The following is a 16,848-nucleotide window of genomic DNA, read 5'->3' on the forward strand; positions in this document are numbered from 1 at the left end:
AGTTTGGGGGTTTTCTCTTGCAGCTCAGAGCCATTTCCAGGATGGCCATGGCAGATTGCACATCCCTTCCCAAGCTGCAGCAGGAGTTTGGGAGTTTTCTGCCCCAGCTCACAGCCATTTCCAGGAGTCTGGGAGGTTTCTGCCCCAGCTCAGAGCCATTTCCAGGATGTCCTGGCAGGGTTGGGGGCTGCTCTCACCTTCCTTGACAGACTGCACGAAGACGGGGTTGTCCCCGCTGACCGTCAGCCCGAAGCCGTTCTCATCCCGCTGGATCACCACACACCTCTGCACCAGGCCTGGGGACACAGGGGCGCCACAGGGAGGGCAACACACAGAGACACAAGCCAGGCATCAGTCCAAAACCTTATCCTCCCAGATAATCACACAGAGCTCAAAGGAAAGGGGACAACACGGCACAGAGGAGAGACAGGAACAGGGCGGCAGTCCAGAAATGGAGAGGGATGTCAAGACAGGTCAAGCTTATTGCTCCAGCTACACAAAACAGAGATGCAGACAGCTCTGGCACATCAGAAACAACCTGAGGGAAAAGCAGCTTTTAAAGAAGAGCAGCAGTACCCACACCAATGAGCAGGATTTCTTTTGTCTGCATTAATAGTTCAGGAACACCTCACAGGTTCTGCAGGCTGCTCTAAAACAGAAGCACAAATCCCTCAGAGTAATATGAAAGGGTTGGGCTAAAACAGATTTATTGATCAGGAAAATTCTCACAATTCTCAGCCAAAATCTCCTCCTGGGGCACCTTCTGCTCCAGGTGAAATGCTGCACAGAGCCAGAACAGCAGAAGTGAGTAAGTACAAGCCATATTTAACTGTCCTGAGCAGGATTTCTGAAATAAAGACCAGTCCAGGGCCAAAATCCCAAGAGATGAGTTTGAATGTGCCCCTCCTTTAATCTGCTGTGAGGCATCAAAGACAACTTGTTTTGTTTCCTGGTATACTCAGCATAACATGAGCACAAATGCAGAGATAAATTCATTGAGTAGGTGCAGCATTTGGACCAGGTGGAATGCTGGGGATGTCTTTTGTTCCCCTGGAAATGGAACAAGGGAAAGACAAAGCAGTCCTGGCCTATGCCTAGGATCACCTGCAGAAATCCTCCCACAATGGAGCCCTCACCCTGAAAAGTGCCTTCAGGAACTCTGGAAATGCTTTCCAGGGTGATTTCCATCACCTTTATTTCTAACAGATTGCTTTGCTTTTCTATTTCTAAAGGCACAGCAGGTAAAGTTCCTGCACTGGCACCTCGAGAAAGGAATCAGAGCTGTCCCAAACCAGTGCAGCAGTTTTGTTTGGTGTGCAGGGAACAGGGGGAATTGGGGAGACGCTGTCCCAGCCAGACTGGCTTTTCTGGAATGAGCTTTAAGGTATGAATGGGAGCAGAGCAGGGAGTCATCCCCTGGCTCACACTGCTCCCAAACCTCCTTTCACTGCTCTGCAGCAACTCCCCATGGAAATGAGCAGCCCCAAGAGCCAACACTGCCTGCCCAGCCAGTCCTGCCCTCCCTCCAGCGTGGCACCGATGAAAATGGGTGTGGGAGCAGTGGAAAAAATATTCCAGGGCTTCTGCAGCACCATCACATCCCAGGAATTCCCCTCCTGCCAACAAAGCAGGGGACAGCTGCTCTGCGGGGCTGCGGAGGGGATGGGAAGGAAAATCAGGAAAATCCCCCCACCTTCCACCCCCTGTGCACAGGGAGCCCTGAGGAAGGAGCCTCTCCCTCTGCACCTCCCCTGCTTTTATATGACCAAAGCTGCTTGAAGTCTCACTTCCCAAGAATGCTGCCCGGGGCTGGGGTGTGGGAATCGGGGCTGTTTGAGAGGAGCAGCTCCTGAGCAAGGCACCAAACTCAGCTTTTCGCTCACAAAGCCTGGCCTTGGTTAAAGGGTAGCTAATTTAATTCATTAATTTCAATGTCTGAAGTTGAGTCTGCTCTGCCACTGGATTTCTTTTTCTCCAGGAGAAATAATCCTTGGATTTACTGATAAACTTCCTCTGATGCCAAAGCAGTGCCCACACCACATAAACTGACCTGGCAGAGGATAACTGAATGTAATTCAAGTTGATTCAAGTTAAACTCTTCAGTCCACAAGCTTCAGCTGCACCCAAGACCACCTCATAGATTTAGAATGGAGAAACAACTGGAATTAGGACAACTCAAGCTGAAATTAGTCCATAATTGCTTTTTCCTGTACTTGTTTTCTTCAGATAAGGGACACTTAACCCTTCTCCTAATCCAATATAAAAGGCTGGAATGAGGCAGAGGAGATAGCACACTTGATAGAGAGACACACTTTAGAGTGATTTTAATGAAGTTATCTGGAAGTTTTCTGGAGATAACACAGTGACCTGCAGAACTAGATCGGCTCTGATAGCACTCCCTGCCTGAAGCAACCTTCAAGTGCTTTTACTCTGCTCATTTTGAAATATCCCACCAGGATATCTCACTTTTTCCAGCTGAAACTCAGTGAGAATTACAAAGCCATCAGATTTTGTCATTGATAGTACTCAAAATAAAATAATTAATTATCTTATTCCCATTTTTGCTTTCCTTAACAATATCCTTATGTTATGAAGCGAAGAGACATCATTAACTAAGCTTTAAAATCAGTCTCTGTTTGTGTCGGGAGTGGATTCCTAAAATTCTGGAGGAAAAACCATCAATTTTAACGTTTTCTGTCCTCATGGAGATGAAATTTCCCCCAAACTCACTCAAGCCAGGAGGACAACAAAGCAGCCAAACCCATGCTGGAGTTAAAGAGGTAAAAACGAAAAGTGAAAGCAGAGAGAAAAGCTGCAAGGAAAGCTGAGAGCAGCTTCAGTAGGTGGCACTCGTCCCTCTCGCTTCTCTAAGAGCTCTTTGGGATGGTGGAAGGACAAAGCCTGCACTTCTCAAGGTCACTGACACCCCAGGGCCAAAACAATCGTCCCAAACAGCCTGGCCAGACACTTCTGGGCTGCCCAACAGCTTCTCTGGGAAGCTCATTTTTCTTTTTTCTCTTCCCTATATCCTATTTGGAAGTTATTGAACAATACAGGAATTTCTTTAGCAATAAACAGAGCAGGGGTTAACTCTAAAAACCTGACTGAGAGGATGGAGAGACCAGGATGGACCAGGCTGGGGGCAAGATGGGCCACTGGAAGCTGTCCCTGCCTATGGAATGGTTGGAAAAAAATAATTTTTAAGGATTTTTCCACCTCAAACCAGCCTGGGATTCGTACACTGTTCCCAACCATGGAATGGTTGGAACAAAAATAATTTTTAAGGATTTTTACAACCCCAAAGCAGCCGGGGAGTCCTACACTGTCCCTGCCCATGGAGTAGTTGGAAAAAAAAAAATTTTTAAGGATTTTTCCACCTCAAACCAGCCTGGGATTCCTACACTGTTCCCAACCATGGAATGGCTGGAACAAAAATAATTTTTAAGGCTTTTTCCACCCCAAACCAGCCTGGGATTCCTACTCTATTCCCAACCATGGAATGGTTGGAACAAAAATATTTTTTAAGGATTCTCCCAACCCAAACCAGCCTGGGATTCCTACACTGTTCCCAACCATGGAATGGTTGGAACAAAAATAATTTTTGATGATTCTCCCACCCCAAAGCAGCCTGGGATTCCATGGGATGTGAATTCCATCTCCCAAGTGCAGTCCAAGCCTGGAGCTGAGATTTGGGAACCAAAACCTCCCCTGGGGGCATGAGGCCACCATAGGAAAATGCAGTTTAACAGAGGGGTTTGAAATGAATCATTCCGTAAACAAAAAACCCAAACCCCTTGGGGTTTTGAGAGAGGCTAAATGCTCCACTTCATTTGGGAAGCTTTTTGTCCGTGAAATATTGTCAGAAATGCTGCTCCACAAGGATAAACAGAACTTTTATAAAGGCAAATTTCTCTGGAAAAACGGAGGCCACAACATAAAGAAGACACAAAGCTGGTAAGGACTGCAAAAAAAAAAAAAAAAAAAAAAAAAAGAAAAAAACCTGGAGAGAGTAAGTTTCAATTTCAAAACATCTCAAATCTGGAATTCAAAACAAGAACCAAAAACTTATCACAAAGTTGGAGAAAATATGTGAAAGAGTTTGTGTCAAGTCCAGGCTAATATTCAAGCCAGAAACTGATGATTGCTAAACATAAAGGAAAATATTTTTGGAGAGCAATGGAGTTGTGAGGAAAAGGAAAGAGAAGCTGATGCCTCACCTACCACGCTGAAGGGTAATTTCAGTTTGAAGTTCATTTAAGAGATGAAAATGCTACTTTGAGAAAAAGATATTTAATATCATGGGAGGTCATGGCACTAATTAGAAAATTACAGCATAACAAACTACAGTCATTCTCTCTCCCGATAACCTGAATTTTGTTGAATATACAAAGGTGAGATGGCTGAGTTACTGAATGAAAAACTGAGAGTTTTACGTCACTATAAATTAATTTCTTTACATTACAGCAATTCCCTCCATGACCACTCTGCCCTTTCAAGCCACTCACAGACTTGAGGAAATTCTGGCTCCTGAATTAAAAATTTCAAGAGGTGAGAACAAACAGCCACCAAAGCCACTCCTCTCCTCCTGCTGTCACTCCAGCCCTCCCCATTATTCCCTTTCCAGCCCCCATCCAGTCAGCAGAGAGGAAAATATCAGTACAGGGTTTCTACTTGGAGGGCTTGGAATAGTTTGGTGCCTTCCAAAGCAAACAGCAGAGCCCTGCAGACATTCCAGAGAAACCTGGGAAAAGCAGACAAAAGGCAGGGCAGGGCAGGAAGGACGAGTGGGAGCTGCTCCCAGGCATCCTGGGCACGGGGACAACATCTGCAGGAAGCTTGGGGGAAGTCAGAGATCATGTTAGGAAGTTCTGTTTGCTTCTGGGAAGTCAAAATTTCCATTAGGGAGCTCTGTTTGCTTCTGGGAAGTCAAAATTTCCATTAGGAAGCTCTGTTTGCTTCTGGGAAGTCAAAATTTCCATTAGGAAGTTCTGTTTGTTTCTGGGCAGTCCAAACTCACATTAGGAAGTTCTGTTTGGTTCTGGGAAGTCAAAATTCCCTTTAGGAAGCTCTGTTTGTTTCTGGGAAGTCAAAATTCCCTTTAGGAAGTTCTGTCTGTTTCTAGGAAGTCAGAACTCATGCACAGGAAGTTCTGGTATTTTTTGGCAAGTCAAAACTCCCATTAGAAAGTTCAATTTGGTTCTGGGCAGTCAAAACTCCCATCAGGAAGTTCTGTTTGGTTTTGGGAAGTCCAAACTCATATTAGGAAGTTCTGTTTGGTTCTGGGAAGTCAAAATTTCCTTTAGGAAGTTCTGTTTGTTTCTGGGCAGTCCAAACTCACATTAGGAAGTTCTGTTTGGTTCTGGGAAGTCAAAATTCCCTTTAGGAAGTTCTGTCTGTTTCTAGGAAGTCAGAACTCGTGCACAGGAAGTTCTGGGTTTTTTTTGGCAAGTCAAAACTCCCATTAGAAAGTTCCATTTGGTTCTGGGCAGTCCAAACTCCCATCAGGAAGTTCTGTTTGGTTTTGGGAAGTCCAAACTCCCATCAGGAAGTTCTGTTCGGTTTTGGGAAGCCCAAACTCCCGTCAGGAAGTTCTGTTTGGTTTTGGGAAGTCCAAACTCCCGTCAGGAAGTTCTGTTTGGTTTTGGGAAGTCCAAACTCCCGTCAGGAAGTTCTGTTTGTTTCTGGCACTGCCAGGCTGGGGCAGAAGGACAAACACAGAGATGTCCCAGCAAATGTCTCCTGTCATTAACCCTCAGCACTCCAGCACTCTGTGGGGAAGCAGCAGCAGGCAGAACGAGCACAGGGCTCTGGTTCTCCTGGCTGAGCTGCCTTCACACCCCCAGAATCAGCCCCAATCCCGGCTGCTCCCCGGGAGGGTGGCAGCAGCAATGACAAGCTGCAGCAAGCCAGCTCTCCCCGAGACAGGTTTCCATCAAGGCACCCTCCAGAGGTGTTTACAGCTCCTGAAGGAACACTCTCACACCCTCAGCAACGTGACTATCATATTACTTTGCCTTTTTTTTTTTAATAACTGTGTGATTCAAAATTCCAGGGGAAACGAAGAGATCTCACAGAAAGAACAGGACACACCTCCCCAGCTGCACCAGCTTTTCCTAACATGCCTGTGTTGGTTTAAACTCCTCAGGGTTGGTGTTGTTTGGTTATTTTTTAGTGTTTCTTGCTCTGACAGCATCACTTTGTATTCCAGAGGTGGGTTAGGGAGCTGGAGCACAGCCATGAACACCTGGCAGTTTTATTGCAATGGAATGATAAAGCTGATGATTCTGGAAGAGTCACTGCATCCAAAATACCACGGAGGGTTTAGCAGCAGCAATTTGCTGAGCAGATTAAAATCAGAAAGTGTCACAGACTGCTTTCAACATGAATTAAATATTAAAAAAAAAAAGTAAAGGAAAAGAAAAACAACCTATGGCTGGAGTCATGGAAATAAGAATTGGAAATAAGAAGTGCAGCCAGATTCAGCCCGAGTCCAAGGGGCTGAAGATGCTGATAGGATCCAAAACACAACTTGTGAATCCTTACTGCCTTCTAGATCCTAAGGCCTAAATGCAAATATCTCCAGGACTGGAAGTGGAACAAGTCCCCAGAGCAGGGGGATTTCACAGCCCCAAGAGTGACAGAGCTGGAAAAGCTGAGGGAGCACAGAGGCCCCTCATGGTGTAGGGACAGCACCAGGATGGGTGGGGATATTCCCATCAAAAACTTGGGGCTGGGAATATCAGTTTACTGCCCAGGAGTGCAGGGTCACTCCCTCTCTCAGGGACAGGGAATAAGTTCACATCCTTCCATTTATTTAAATTATTCACAGACACATTTTTCCATTTCTGTCAAAAGGAACCGACAGAGATCCCCTACAAACAATGACTGAGAATATGGCCCAGACTCTCCTACAAGCACAAAACCCTTTGGGATCTTTGCCTCAGTGCCAGGAGCACCCAGTGACACCTCCACAGGTGCCAAATTGAACATTTTCCAGCCACAAGCTGAGAGCTGAAGCAGAATGGAAGGGCAGCTCTGGCTGTCCCTGGGCTGCAGAGCATTTCCAGGCTGAGGAAATCCCTGCTGGATGCTGGAGTCAAACCCCTTAAATACAGCTCCAAACCCTGTCCCTGCTGCTCAAACCCCCAGTAAACCCTGCCTGGGTTAGGAGTGAATGCCTAAATGGGTCAAAACCAGCTCAAAACCCTGTCCCTGTTTCTCCCCAGGGCCTGAGGGCAGCACAGCCACCCTGGCCTGGTGGCCCTGCTCACCCGGCAGAAGGAGCAGCTCAGGTGGACACTGACACCTCCACAGGTGCCAAACTGAAAAAATAACAATTTTCCGGCCGCTAGCACGCTACAAGCTGAGAACTGAAGCAGGATGGAAGGGCAGTCCCTGCTGCAGAGCCAACCATGCAGATCAGGGGAAGGGAGAAGCCTGGGAGTCACAGACAGGAGAAGCAGGAGCTGCCCAGGGGGAGGCTGCAGCTTTGGCTTACCATATGTCTCGGATCTACTCTCCTCAGAACTAGACTTTGTCTTCTTGGAGGAGCTATCTGCATGAGAGCAGGAGAAAAGGAGAGAGAGATATAGAAAATATGGAGACCAAACATGAGGAAAAAAAAAAAACTTCATGAAAAACAACACAGACTCGGATTTCTCGGGTTAAATCGTGCAAAACACAAATAAGATGTGAACAAAACACAGGTGGAACATTTGGAATAAGGGTGAATAATACAGGGAGACACAGGTAACAGCACACAGAATCTGTTACAGGAGCTAGGACACAACCACAGGAGCTCTCTGCAGTAAAACAGATAAAAACCAGTCCAAGCACAAGGCAGTGTTCCCACCCCAGAGTCAATACCCAGCACAGGCACAGCAGCTCAGCATCCTCAATTCACCCCTTAAATAAAAGGGTTTTCTGCAGGCTGCACTGCAGAGTTCCCCTATCAAAGCACGGGGTCAGGTAACAGCTCTCAACTCTGGAGTGACTCCCTGCAAATTAAGATTACAGCATTCCTCAGGTTTGTTTCTGGAGAAATTAAATTCCTTCCACAAAATGAGTTCACAGCCTGGGAGCTCCCCCAGCCTGAAATAATTTTACATTACCTGTCCCAAAGGACAAAGGAAAAGAAGATGAGCACTAAACCAGCTTTTTTTTCCCCATTAAATGAGCATTTAAAGCCCTTTTTAATTTATTTTGTGCACACTGGAATGACTCATGCAGCCAGTGGCAGAAACCATCACCAGGGTGGTTTATAAACATCGGCCTTGTGCACAAAAATCCCCACATCCTACAAGCTGTGCCCCCCTTCCATTCACCTCCCTAAGCCCCAGGGAAAATCCCAAATGCACAAACAGGAAAAATGCACCTTGCATGGGGCCAGGAGGCTCAGGCAGGAATTCCATGAGCAGGCACTGGGGGAGTGCTCCAGAGAGAACAAAAATCCTGTGTGCACACTCATCTCCCTAATTTAACTAAAATAAAACCAGGCTGAATCACAGGACAGCAAACCCTTTAAAATGAAATGTTTATCTTCAAATGCTTCACCTTGGGAAGCACAAATTCACTTTGCAAGGGGTAAAGAGGGATCAAAATCGACTCAAGAACAAAAGAAACCCCCCAAAAATTAAAACCCCAGCAGGGAAACTCAGCCCTGGCTGGGCCAACCACATCCCAAATTCAGATTTCACTACAGAACTCCTCACAGCTAATTACAGCCTTTGCCTCCTGACTCTGCTGAAAGTGGAAGTTGTTGTAATTATTTACTGATACACTAATCCAGGTTGATGATGAGGGCGTTTAAAATCAAGCCCACATTCACTTCAATGCCCACACTGCCTCTGCAGAACAACACAGCTCTGAAAACCACATTAAAATCATTTTTAATCGATTTCCCAGTGCTTTGTTTGGGTTTTTTTTCCCTGGAATTTTGGGATTTTACCTGTGGGGTCGAAGTCGTGGGTGCTGCTGCAGCGCTCAACCTTCTGCTTCTTGTCTGCTGGAGACTCTCTGCTCAGAATGCTGCCGTGTCTGGGGCACAGAAAAGCAAAATATCCTCACACCAGAGCCCACAGGAGCAGCCTGAGCGCTCGCACAAAGCTCACCCAGCTCTGCCTGCTCGCCAGAAATTGACATTAAAGCGCGGGCATCGAGTTGCCTTTAAAATATTTATTCCCAGGCTGAATTCAGAGGGGAAAATGATCTCCCTTGCAATCTCTGGGAGGGGATCCAAGGCTCCAGGAACAGCCTTGGTAACAGCAAGTGCATTCTCTTTAGCACTCAGCATCAGCCCATGTTTTATCTTAAAAGCCAAACAAATTTAATGGAAAAAACCCTCCTGAAATCTTAACCCTCCCAGCAAACTTTAAATATTCCAGCATGCCAAAATTAAAGATTTAGGATCTCCCCACAGGGAAGCACCTGTACCCAGTGTCCCTTTCCTTCCCTGAGCATCTCAAAGCTCAGGTAACAAGTCACAGAATGCAAATGCTCACCCCATGCCAAGGACACCACCAATAAATCTATTTTTGGTACCTCATCCCCATCTGGATATTGATTTCCTCACATCTGTAATGGGCACTACAAGCTGTGTTTGTATATATATATATAGATATATATATATATATATTTCAAAAACTTTTAAAAGCATTCCTCCTGCAAAAATGCTGCAGCATAATTTACAATACAGACAAAAAAGCAAATTTCAGGAACTCACCTCGAAGGTTTTTTGAGAGGAAACCTGAAAAGAAAAAGAAAAAAGAAGTTTAATGAACTTTTCTTTATCAATGTTAGGTACTGATATATTGATATCAATATTGATATTGATATCAGCATTAGTGCTTCAATACAAACAGTTATTTTACACTTCTGTGGTACCTTCACAAAAAACATCTCTATTTTTATGGAACTGCATAAACTTGACATCTTTGAGGTAATGCAACAAAGCTGAAATTAAGTTACCTATTCCAAGTAGTATTACACACACAGATAACAAAAGGAACAAAGCTCAAGGGAGAACAAATTATATTTGCATTTTTAACAGAGGAAAACACAGCATTTATGAATCCAGGATTTTTTTTTTTCCTTGAATTCCTGACAGAACAAGGTGGTGCCATTCACCAAAACGTCTACTCTCATAAAACAAAATTATTTCCTTCCCAGACTCAAAAGCTCAGCTCCATTCCTACTCCATTTGTGCTTTAGATCCTTCACCAGGAAGGCAAAACACACATTTGGAGCTGTGCAAGGCAAGAACAGGTAACTTAAATCACTTTTTGCTCTAAATGAAGGCTCTGCAGGTGCTTTATAGCTGATAATTTCCCACTATATATAAAATAATTATTCTTAATGCATTTTCTCCTATTTATATACAATTTTCAGGAAGTGCTGGGGCGAGGGATTAGAGGGAAGAAATTCAACTCAAACACCACAGAGGTGACCAGGGCAAGAAATGACCTTTTAGTTTAAATTTTATATTTTTAGTTGAAACACATCAATTTGCCCATGACAAATGGTCCCCAAATCTGGATTAGCAAAGGACAACAGGAGAGGGACTGGGATTCACAAATTCACTGGGAGTCAAGAAGGAGCAGAAGGGACAGAACCAGAGCACACAGCCTCGAGCTGCACCAAGGGAAATTCAGGTTGGATATCAATAAAAAGCTTTTTCCAGCAAGGGTGATAAAGTTCTGGAATGTTCTGCCCAGGGAGGTGGTGGAGTCCCCATCCCTGGGTGTGTTTAACAAAGCCTGGATGTGGCACTGGGTGCCAGGGTTTGGGTGAGGGGTTGGGGCTGGGTTGGACTCGATGATCTCGAGGGTCTCTTCCAACCTGGTGATTCTGTGAATTTCTGTAAATTCTGTAAATTTTATGAACAGCTCCAAAGCCAGGCTCAGGGGAAAGGAGACTGGAGCCAAGGGGGGTTTGGAATTTCTCCCAAATGAGTGAAAAATGAGAGGGAACAGCCTCAGGCTGGGCACAGCAGGAATTTCTCCCCGGAAAGGGTTTTTTGACACTGGGAGGGTCTGGAGCCCCCATCCCTGCATTTCTGTGGCCCTGAGCTGAGACACAGCCCCATCCCACAACCAAACCACTCTCCCAGAGTTTTCCAGACCATTCCAGCCAAGATTGCAGCACAAAACTGCCCCAAATGCTCCTCCTGTCACCTCCTCCCCTCCATAATTCCACCTGGAGCGGCCCGGGCAGGAAAAGCCCAGCCCTAAAGCTCCAGGAGCTCCCTCGCCATCACCTGAAACCCCTGAGTGGCTGCACAGAGCCAGCCCAAGCCCTGTCTGGGAGCCAGAGCTGTGCCATCAAGGGTGGATACACCCAAAACTGGCCAGCTCCCACACGCCAAGCCCCTGTGCAAACATGCACTAATATGGAACTCCAGAAGGAGCATCTGATGACACATTAGGCAAGGGAAATTAAAATGCTGTCTGCCTGTTCCTGAAAATAATTATCCACAGCAAGACACTTGCCATCTTTCAGATAACAGCACTGAATTCAGCTGAACTACAACAGCAGCTTCCAAATTAAGGGGGTAGATAGGGCCTGTGATTGCATAAACAGCAAAAAGTTAATTAATTAAAGGCAAGAAGTGGTAATCCTCCTTCCTCCTGCCCCCAAAAGCTTTATTTTAATCTTAAAAGCCTGGGAAATCCACTCTGATTCAAACAAGAAGCATCCTCTCCTCGTTCTGCTGTACCTGCAAAGCCACATCTCTGCAGCATCCCATCCCCCAGTCAGCAATTGCAGGCAGGGAAGGAGGACCCAGTGCAGGACAGACAGCTTGAAGCCCAAAGGAAAGCAAACAAAAGTCATCTCAGGCCAATCTAACCCTGCCTGAACCCTGAGCAGCCAGCAGATGCAGAGTAATCAAGTCTTACACTGAAAAGCAAAAAAGAGGAAAAAAAAAAAGGAATCCAGGGAAAGATAGGAAAAGATGCTTAGGATGAATTACACCCAATTTTTTATCTGATGCATTTGAACTTCTGAGCTGCACAAAACACCACTAGTAAATATTTTAGTGAAGCATTTTAGTGACCAACTTGATCCTAGAGAGGTTCTTATCAGCACCCAGAACTGCTGCAGCACCAGGCAGAGCTTGTGGATAACCCAAAGTGAGTTCACTGCTGGACCTCTGGCCTGGTTCAGAGCTCTTTATTACCTGTGAAACACTCATGTCCTATTTTCCAGGCCCAGAAGTTGTGCAAAACCTTTCTGCTTATTATACTGGGCTGGTGATTAATTATTTAGGAAGGAACTTTAAAGTTTTTGTAAACAAAGCAGCTCTGCAAACACCGGAACCTTTTACTGCGCTGTGACGTTACCGGTGAACGTCCAATTCCTGTGGGGTGGGAGCCAAAATCCCCATTCCCAACCCACAGCTGTGCTCACAGCTGGATGGCACAGGGGGTCAGGCTGGGCTTGGGGAATCCTCCTGCCTGGGAAGGGACCCCATTCCAGGGCTGTGCGCCCGCTCCAGGGCTGGGACCCCATCCCAGGGCTGGGACCCCATCCCAGGGCTGTGTCCCCGCTCCAGGGCTGTGTCCCCACTCCAGGGCTGTGTCCCCACTCCAGGGCTGGGACCCCATCCCAGGGCTGTGTCCCCACTCCAGGGCTGGGACCCCATTCCAAGGCTGGGACCCCATTCCAGGGCTGGGACCCCATCCCAGGGCTGTGTCCCCACTCCAGGGCTGGGACCCCATTCCAAGGCTGGGACCCCATTCCAGGGCTGGGACCCCATCCCAGGGCTGTGTCCCCACTCCAGGGCTGGGACCCCACTCCAAGCAGTGCTGGAGCCCCTTGGCTCAGCTTCCTGAGGTTCCTTCTTGTCCCAAGCAAGCAGGGATGGAGGCAGGGACAAGATGGGGAGCCAAGAAGGTGACAGGGACAAGCTGAGGAGCAGGGATAGGTTGGTGAGCAAAGAAGGAGGCAGGGAGAGGTTGGGAACAGGGATGGGGGCATGGAGAGGTTGGAAGCAAGGATGGACACAGGGACAGGCTGGGGAGTAAAGAAGGTGGCAGGGACAGGTTGGGAAGCGAAGAAGGAGACAGGGACAAGTTGGGAAGGAAAGGATGGAGGCAGGGACAGATGGGAGCAGGGAAGAAGGCAGGGACAGGATGGGAAGCAAAGAAGGAGGAAGGGACAGGCTGGGAGCAGGGATGGACACAGGGACAGGGTGGGAGCAGGGATGGACACAGGGACAGGGTGGGAGCAGGGATGGACACAGGGACAGGGTGGGAGCAGGGATGGAGGCACAGACACTGTGGGAGCAGGGATGGAAGCAGGGACAAGTTGGGAAGCAAAGAATGAAGGCAGGGACAGGATGGGGAGCAGGACAAGAAGGTGGCAGGGACAGGGTGGGAGCAGGGATGGAGGCAGGGACAGGATGGGGAGCAGGGAAGGAGGCAGGGACAGGATGGGGAGCCAAAAGGTGGCAGGGACACTGTGGGAGCAGGGATGGACAGAGGGACAAGTTGGGGAGCAGGGAAGGAAGCAGGGAGAGGTTGGAACAGGGATGGACACAGGGACAGGATGGGGAGCAGGCATAGGTTGGTGAGCAAAGGAGGCAGGGAGAGGTTGGGAGCAGGGATGGAGGCAGGGACAGGTTAGGAAGCAAAAAAGGAGGAAGGGGCATGGTGGGGAGCAGGGATGGACACAGGGACAGGCTGGGAGCAGGGATGGACATGGGGAGAGGATGTGGAGCAGGGATGGAGGCACAGACACTGTGGGAGCAGGGGTGGACACAGGGACAGGTGGGAGCAGGGAAGGAGGCAGCAGATGATCCCAGCACAGCCTCTGGGTGCTGCACAAGCACCACTCCCCACCCTCTCCTGCCTTTCCTTTGCTTCACAGGTATTCCCTAAAATCCATGGATGGGCTTTGTCCAGCCAGGCTGAAGGTGAAAGCTCTCCAGCCCCCAAAAATGTCCCTTCCTGCATCTGAAATCATTCCTGGGCACTGAGTTATGAAATCACAGAAGTTTCAGGTGGAAGACTGAGCTGAGCTGAGGCTCCAACACTGATCCTGGCTGGGAGCACTCAGCAGCACATTCCTCCCTTCTCCCATTGCCCTGCACACCCCCTGGAAGCCGTTCCTCATTTCCCAAGCACTGTGCCACCACAGCAGGAGGCAGAGTAAAAATGGATAAAACCCAATCAAAGATCACAGAGGAGCTCCTGGGAGTTTATCTGTGTTTCACTGCAACTGATCCTCACTTGGAAATTACATTAAATCTGAAAGCAGCCCTGAAAAATCCCCTCACCGTGCTACAGCACCCAGCACAACATAATTCAAATTAAAATACATTTCACCTCCTACTGTAAACAGCAGCAAGAGCAGGGTGTGGTGAACAGCTGGAGCCTTCATTCCAAATGGAGCTGGCAAGTTTAGGCTCCACGATAAAAACCCTGTAGACATTTTGTCTGATAACTGATGAACATCAGCACATTTTCAAACGAGTTGTTCCACTCTCCCAAACACCAGCACCAATTAAAAGCCAAGGCAGATTTTGTTTTTTAAAACGCTGGGCCCTGAATAATTTGAGTCATTTAAATGCATCAAATGACTAAAAGTGTGTCTTCTTAGTCATGCTGCATTAGGAAAATCTATTTAAGTGAGGAAAATACACCTACAAGTAGCAACAGCGTGGATTAAACATCGGATTTCAGGTTAGCTCACACAGAGGCCTAATAACCACCTTGAAGTCAAGCAGAAAAAGGTGATTTTATAACTTAATGTGTCAAAAAAGAGGAGAGCAGGGAGGATTCCCAGCTTCCAGCAGTACAAAGCATTCCATTCTAGCCTGGGAGGATGAAAATATAGCTGACCATAAATAGCACAGCATCCAGATAACCATGTTGGGAGTTTTTTGGGGTTTTTTTTATTTTTTTTTTTTATTTTCCCTCCCCTACTAAAATATTACCAGAATTCAAGTATCTGCTATCTCCAAAACTGATCAAAGAGAAAAATATTTAGATTCAGACAAGGGCCTCAACCTTGGAAATATTTATTCATGTGCCTAACTTTAGTTCCAGGACTGCTCACATGCCTGAAATGAAGCCTGTGTGTGTTTGCAAGGAGAAATTACTCCAAGTTGTGCCCAGATGAGTAAGAAATGTTGTGAAACCCATGCAGAAGAGAACAGCCAAAAAGTGCTTGCTTGACAGAACTAATCTTTAATTAGGAGATGAACAGTTGCAATAGAAGCTGCTTCAGTGCTTTATTAGTTTCATTTAAATAAGATGTTGCTTGTTGCAGAAAAACCCTCTGAATGAATTATAAATTTCAAAGGAAAGCAGCCAACACAACTGATCATGCCAAATTCAGGAGGAGAAACAGTCCAGGGCTGATCATTGATCTTTTTTAGGGATATATTTAGAAGGAGAAAAGGAAAACCAAAGGTTATCTCAAACTCCCCCAAATAAAAACCAAAAATTCCGGATTTTTAAAATCTCATCCTAATTCAGGATGTTTCCACCAACTCAGGAGTCAATGAGAAGCCTTTGGCCACCATCAGGTCCATGGATTTTGGTGAAAAATGATTTTAACTCGGTCAGAATTCCAGAATGGTTTGGGTTGGAAGGACCTCAGAGCTCACCCTGCCATGGCAGGGACACCTTCCCCTGTCCAGCCTGGCCTGGGACACTGCCAGGGATGGGTGCTCAGGATTTTGGGAATGCTGAGCAGATTGTTCTTTCCTCTTGTTCACACATCCCAGACACATCCTGGAAAAACCAAATTCTGTTCCTGGGTGACAGGTAAAAAAAAAAAAATCACTGAACAATTCCACGACTATTCCTATTCATCCAGCTCCTTTAATACCCATTAAACTTCACTTTCAACACCATGATTGGACCTCACTGACAGCACTCAGAGAAATTACACATTTTTTGCCTAAATCTAGAAGGTTTTAAATGGAGGAGACAGAATGAAGGAAAAGGAAAAACAAGGAAAAGGAAAAGAAAAGACAAGGAAAAGGAAAAGGAAAAGGAAGGAAAGGAAAAGGAAGGAAAGGAAAAGGAAGGAAAGGAAAAGGAAGGAAAGGAAAAGGAAGGAAAGGAAAAGGAAGGAAAGGAAAAGGAAGGAAAGGAAAAGGAAGGAAAGGAAAAGGAAGGAAAGGAAAAGGAAGGAAAGGAAAAGGAAGGAAAGGAAAAGGAAGGAAAGGAAAAGGAAGGAAAGGAAAAACAAGGAAAGGAAAAACAAGGAAAGGAAAAACAAGGAAAGGAAAAACAAGGAAAGGAAAAACAAGGAAAGGAAAAACAAGGAAAGGAAAAACAAGGAAAGGAAAGGAAAAACAAGGAAAGGAAAGGAAAAACAAGGAAAGGAAAGGAAAAACAAGGAAAGGAAAGGAAAAACAAGGAAAGGAAAGGAAAAACAAGGAAGGGAATCTGTTTCCAGGGTTGTAGAGGCACAGATCCACCAGAGCAGGATTTTAAAAGCCCTGACCAAGGTTTCAGGGGAGAGGGCAGCACCAACAGGAGCTGGAGGCAGTTTTGTGTACCAGGGGAAAGTCCTGGGACAGCCCTGACCCAGCACATCCCCTCCATTCTCCTCAGCATGAACAGCAGCTTTCTGCTGGGTCATCTTTGCCACGGATCAAAGCACAGGAGCTCAGGAAAACACTGATTTTTTTTTCCCTAAATTAAAAAAAAAAAACCAAACCCAAACCCATTGCATACTGATGGCAACAGACTGGAAAACAAGGATCCAAATGGGATTCCTGGGAGGTGTCACAGCCCAGGGATGGAATTTTGGGACCTGCAGGGAGGCAGAACCCAGGGATGGATTTTTGGGACCTGCAAGGAGGCAGAGAGAAGGAGGCAGAGCCCAGGGATG

General features: G+C 46.6%; 1 protein-coding gene across 2 annotated transcripts in view; it reads right to left on the minus strand.

Annotated features, from left to right (window-relative positions):
- ARHGEF12 (Rho guanine nucleotide exchange factor 12) overlaps positions 1-16,848 on the minus strand; it is an 87,549-nt gene that overhangs the window by 38,488 nt on the left and 32,213 nt on the right. Inside the window, exons 2-5 of one of the 2 annotated variants that reach the window (XM_058818942.1) lie at positions 9,722-9,745; positions 8,948-9,036; positions 7,499-7,555; positions 198-296 (exon numbers count right to left, since the gene is read on the minus strand). In XM_058818942.1, coding sequence (XP_058674925.1) covers positions 198-296; positions 7,499-7,555; positions 8,948-9,036; positions 9,722-9,745 — 269 coding nt within the window. The remainder of the gene's footprint in view (positions 1-197; positions 297-7,498; positions 7,556-8,947; positions 9,037-9,721; positions 9,746-16,848) is intronic. The other variant, XM_058818943.1, reaches the window with a different exon arrangement.

This window comes from Ammospiza caudacuta, chromosome 23, assembly GCF_027887145.1.
Source record: "Ammospiza caudacuta isolate bAmmCau1 chromosome 23, bAmmCau1.pri, whole genome shotgun sequence".
Classification (NCBI taxonomy): domain Eukaryota; kingdom Metazoa; phylum Chordata; class Aves; order Passeriformes; family Passerellidae; genus Ammospiza; species Ammospiza caudacuta.